This window comes from Limulus polyphemus, unplaced genomic scaffold (genome assembly GCF_000517525.1).
Source record: "Limulus polyphemus unplaced genomic scaffold, Limulus_polyphemus-2.1.2 Scaffold4112, whole genome shotgun sequence".
NCBI lineage: Eukaryota > Metazoa > Arthropoda > Merostomata > Xiphosura > Limulidae > Limulus > Limulus polyphemus.
The window spans coordinates 1-6,191 of NW_013669722.1; the positions used below are offsets into that span (position 1 = coordinate 1).

Genomic DNA, 6,191 nt, shown 5'->3' on the forward strand with positions numbered 1-6,191 from the left:
AGTAGTAAGTCTGGCACCCAGTGACAGGTGAAATCACTATATCACAACTGCTTGGAACCTTCCAAGTATAAAGGTTTTAGTCCAACCGTCTAATTTACACTTGAAAAAATCAGTATTTCAATCTAAAATACTGCTAGTTATTTTATGAACTTAATAAAAGAAATATTTTTTAGAATTTGATTAGGATGAACTTAAAATCTAAATTTGCACACAGTGATAATTTCAACAATAAGGGGAAAATATTATTATCCTAATTTTATCATAGTTTATATGTGAACAAAAGTGGTAATTATTTTATTTATTAATTAATAAAGAATATTGATAAATGTTTAAATGATAAAGGCTGTTTTTGAGTTTTTAAGTTTAGTGAATGGAAAGGCTTAAATAAAACAACAGGCCCCCCACAGCTGCATGTCTGCGGACTTACAACGCTAGAATCCGAGTTTCGATACCCGTTGTGGACAGAGCACAGATAGTCCATTGTGTAGATTTGTGCTTAATTACAAACAAACAATAAAGCCTCCTAGTGGCACAGCGGTATGTCTGCGGACTTACAACGCTAGAAACCAGATTTCGATACCCGTGGTGGGCAGAGCACAATTAGCCCATTGTGTAGCTTTGTGCTTAATTACAAACAAACAAACCTTTGTACTCATTAAATTTTTGTTGTACTCGTGATTACCTTTTGTTTGCATGATGTTTCTGCCGTAAGAAAACATTCATAATTTATGACACAATTTTTATAAAAAAACTGAGTAATAGTGTCGATGGAATCTCCCAGAAACCCTAAAAGTACAACTGGAAAAATGGAGAAATATACAAAGGCAGGAGGATTTGTTTGTATGAATACGCTTCTGTGCAGATTCAATGGAAGTATTGTTATATCCATATACACAATTGTTACTCTTCCTTATGAACACCGACATCCTTTTAGAAACGCAATATACTTTACTAAGATCAGTATACACGATTGTTGTTAAGTCTAAAGCTATACAATGGACTACCTGGGCTCTGCACACCGCATGTATCGAAGCGTTCAGTATAAGCCTTCAGACTTATTGCTGAATCGCTGGAGGAGATTGGGGTTGTAGTACACGTGAAAATACGACTAAAGATAATGTTTTTAACGATAGGATTTTCTGTATATTTTGGCTTACATTTATCTACGCGATAATGTCTTATCAGAAGAGCGAGCCACTCCTAAAACGTATCTTGATAATGTCGCCCTGATAAATCATTAGATTTTATCAGTTTATCATGTTCAGTGTGACAAAGTTGCTTGTTTTGCAGTGGATTTATATAGTCAGTTAAATTAGACGCTACTCCAAAAATAGCCCAGTATATCTACATATGATTTAATGTTGACCATTTCTCGGTAGTGAAAAGATTTTGTAAATTGTAAGATGGAGTTCTACAGAAGACGGGTAAAGTTGTTTGTAACAAATAATATAGTGCTCAGTATTAGCCACGTTAAGTATGTATAATTTTTTGTATTATATTTACTCGGTGATGGTTTTTATAACGTGATAAATTGGATTTTGTATTTTGCTTGAAATCTTAAATATGATATTTTCATTGTCTTATGAATGATTAGCTGATTACTTAGTATAAAGTGAGAATTTCTGAAGAACAAAGTATGCATATGTTATATGTGAAATCTCGCCACAGAATTAAATAACGTTCATTTAAGTTTCTTATCTTAATATATTTTTTAAAAAGACTAGCATTATTAATACGAACTTTCTTCAATTTTCCTATACTGCTAACCACATGATGATAGTTTTGTCCATTAAGTCTAGTGATGCTTCCACACATAAAGAAGAAAATATTGAACGTATAATGGAAATAAATCCTGAACGAGGAAATGCCCAAATTGGTAAGAAGTTATTAAACATTCCAACTTATAATCATAAAATATAATAATTGTATAGAGTATCTTTCACAAATACAGTTTGTGAAAGGCAGTATTTATTTTATATTAGGCGTAATATTAAGATGTGTTACATACAAGGTGAATAGTATTACATATACAATGTTTTTGAAGAACTGTTCATGGAAACCAGTTATGAACTTGTATACAAAATATACATACATGCCGATCAATCCGAGTTCGTTATGAAATATTGATGGTTTTATCCTGGTGGCTTCTTATTACAATACTCAAGTAAGCATAAGGTGTGATGAGCTTTAACAAATAGAATCGTTAGAGATTAATTAGTTTCAACATAATAATGGCTGGAGACGGCTTAAATGGGTAATGAAGAAAAACTTTAATATAAGTTTAACATTACCCATTTAAGCCGTCTCCAGCCATTATTAGTCTCAAAGTGGGTTCCTCGTCATCGAATTAGTTTCAACATGTTTACTTAGGTTCTAATATTTGTTATCAAAAAGCTTCCAACAACAGAGTCCTTGACTAACAAATATTATGGTTGTTAAAAAGATAAAATACGATTACCCATATAGAAATATATATATATTATTGGTATGTGTTGTTATAGCAAAGCCACATCGGGCTATCTGCTGTGTTCACCGAGGGGAATAGAACTCCTAATCTTAGCGTTGTAAATCCAAAGGCTTACCGCTGTAGCACCGGGAACTTATAAATTGTCTTCAATACTGAAAATAAACCTTTCAAAACAAAATGGCGATTTCGAAAGAAGAAAAAAGTTTGTATTTAATTGTACGAGGAAAGGTTCTTTAAAAGTTATTCCAAAGATATCATATTCACAACAAAACCACCGTTTTCATAATTATCTAACGATATACCTGGATACTTGGTGAGTTAACGTGCAGGAATAATTTTATATACTTATATCTTCCGGGTAATTATCAAACTAACGTACATTCCTGTCAAACTGACCTCTACAGTAGGAGAAAGCCTCATTGTATTTTACCACGTAAGTAGTTTAATTAATTGGATGGTGTATCCAAACAGTGATTTAAAAGTCTTCACTTATTCTTCAGCTTTTTCCATTCTGAGTTAAGGAACAAGGGTGCATACAGCTCGTCTCCCTGGTGTCGTAGAATGGTAACCAAGAAGAAAATTAGTTGATGATCTAACAGAATGTTTGTTTTATTAACACACATTTTTATTTATGATCATTTCTTTATATTTCATACATACTTCGTGCTCATTTCTTATCCTGGATTTTAAACTTTACTACTTCTAACTCTAAACCTGGAGCCTTACCCTATTCTTTCAAACGTTAATCTCTAATATTTCTAATTATTTACAGCTGTAACTTAAGCCTTGATCTCTAAAATTCTAAAGGTAAACTTTGAGTTCTGTCAGACCGTGTTCTCTCTCCTTGTCACACTTGTGTTACTTATACAGCATATAGAGTCCATCAGGAATAGTGAATTTTGAGTATCCGATCAAACTGACTTACATAATTTTAATAGTATAATATGGACGATTGAAGTTGTATCCCATTTGAGTCAAAAACATTTTATTGAATTTGTTAAATATCACTAGTCATTAGCAAATACGCTTTAGTTGAAATGAATTTAATTGTTTCGGCATTTCTGACAGTATTATATAATGTATATATGTTGGAAATACAATAATTTTAATTTAATATCAATAACTTATAAATAATGAAAGGGAATGACTACCTGTATATCTATTCTAAAACTTCCAAAGGTATATGCACCTATTACTGATGACAAAGAATATGTATGTTTGTTAGTAATTAAGCACAAAGCTACACAGTGGGCTATCTGTGCTCTGCCAACCACGGGTATCGAAACCCGGTTTCTAGCGTTGTAAGTCCGCAGAAATACCGCTGTGCCATTGGGGGACGATGACAAGGAAGCGTTTATAGGTTGTATAATGTTCCATCTGCCAGACTTCGATGGTAAGTGACTTTGGACGATGATGTTGCTAATACACTGATAACAAGTAAGTCTTAAGTGTGTTGATTACAGACTTCGATGGTAAGTGACTTTGGACGATGATGTTGCTAATACACTGATAACAAGTAAGTCTTAAGTGTGTTGATTAGTTCCTACCAATTTTTACCTATAGTTGAATGATTTAAAAATGACCCCTTGTTATAAACACTCATGGTGAAATCACATATTAAAAACAAAGAAATAAGAAGTTCGAGTAAAAATAAAATTGACCTGCGTCCTGTGAGAAGCTTAAAATATTTAATTTATTTTCTCAGTGTATAGGAAATCAATAAAAAGTTCATACGGATTAATGAACACACACTTAAATTAACACTGGACACCTCCAAGTCACAAATATTTCACGCTGTTCAACACTTCTGACAGTCTTATGCTAGACTTGAAAGAGTTGATTTAGTTCTTCTGCATGCATTGATACTAGAACAACTTGTATAGAAAGGTGGTGCTGCGGGTAGGCACGTCCGCCCCTCCACACACTATTTTAATAATCCTATATACACGTATAAACATTGATTAAATATTTGTCTGTATTAGAAACCAATATGTTGATCAAAGTATCAATGGAAATATGATGAAATGAAAAGTAAAAGTCACCCCATTTAAGGTCAATAATACAAGTGATTTTTGATACCTGTGGTGGGTCAGCAATACAAGTGATTTTGATACCAGTGGTGGGTCAATAATACAAGTGATTATGATACCAGCGGTGGGTCAATAATACAAGTGATTTTGATACCAGTGGTGGGTCAAATGATAGGCCACTGGTATCAAAAATCACTTGTATTATTGACCAACCACTGATATCAAAATCACTTGTATTATTGACCAACCACTGATATCAAAATCACTTGTATTATTGACCCACCACTGGTATCAAAATCACTTGTATTACTGACCCATCACTGGTATCAAAATCACTTGTATTATTGACCCAGCACTGGCATCAAAATCACTTGTATTATTGACCCATCATTGGTATCAAAATCACTTGTATTATTGACCCGCCACTGGTATCAAAAATCACTTGTATTTTTGACCAACCACTGGTATCAAAATCACTTGTATTATTGACCCGCCACTGGTATCAAAAATCACTTGTATTATTGACCAACCACTGGTATCAAAATCACTTGTAGTATTGACCTACCACTGGTATCAAAATCACTTGTAGTATTGACCCACCACTGGGAAGCTCCCACAGCAGAAAGCCTTTAAGACAGCAAAAAGGTTCGAAACCACACTCAAAGCTAGTGTGAAGCAATGCTCCCATCTATAAAATGAAAACTATAATATTAAAGAGAAAATTTCGACACAAAAAGCCATTGAGGTGAAGATAGACATAATAAACAAGAATTTGGTGCTAACTAAAGCTCACTAGCTTCCATTCAGGCCTACAAGTCAATGTGTGTTTTTATGACAAAGAGAAACTGGAATTACGATAACTTTATTCGAATACACACGTGCAGGAACGTCGAGAGCCAGCACGGGCCCCGGGGCAAACATCCTTTCTCTCTCTCTCTTTTTTTAACATTTTCAAGAATTTAATAAAAAGAAGATCCTAAATTAGGACAGCAACGAGCTCATACACCAGACAAAATCATAGCAGCATCCGTTTTTACTTCACAGTATAAGAGTAAAAATGTCAATAAAGTAACAACAAATATCTATTAAATCTATTGTTATGCCTCCGTTCGTTAGTTAATTTTCCGTAAAAATTCTTTCCGAAAAAACTTTACCGATACAAGTCTTTCTTAAATAAAACTGGTTTATTCTTTCTGAATACAACTTTTGGATACACTTAATTTCCACAGTCGCGCTATAACAAACGCTATAATTCACAACTCAACTGTCAATTACTCATTACCTCCTTGCCGTCAGTTCTTACCGGTTTATATATACAAGACTAGTATATCTAGTAGGCTCTCGAGATTTCAGGAAAGGACATGAACGTTCGAGAAGATGACGTGTTACTAGAGTCACGTGACCTCCGCTGTCGTAACACTATAAAGTAACAAATACATATCAATTATTACTCAAATTATTATTTCAGTCGTTCTTAATGTATCAAGCGTCTATATGCAAAGAAAAGCCAAAACCTATGTTTTTTATCATTAAATGAAGATATAGCCTAAAGATGCTTTGCGGGTTTTACGCAATAACCAGGTTTCATTCGCCCGGGCCCCTGGGCAGTAGCTCCCCTAAGGCACTCGACTCGTAATCTGAGGGTCGCGGGTTCGAATCCCTCTCACACCAAACATGCTCGCCCTTTCAGCCGT

General features: G+C 34.1%; 1 protein-coding gene across 2 annotated transcripts in view; it reads left to right on the forward strand.

The window, feature by feature from the left end:
- Positions 1-1,337: 1,337 nt before the first annotated feature.
- LOC106470603 (metal tolerance protein 7-like) overlaps positions 1,338-6,191 on the forward strand; it is a 30,209-nt gene continuing 25,355 nt past the window's right edge. The window contains exons 1-2 of one of the 2 annotated variants that reach the window (XM_022399228.1): positions 1,338-1,424; positions 1,795-1,876. In XM_022399228.1, the coding sequence (XP_022254936.1) occupies positions 1,404-1,424; positions 1,795-1,876 (103 nt within the window). In that variant the 5' untranslated portion in view covers positions 1,338-1,403. The other variant, XM_022399227.1, reaches the window with a different exon arrangement.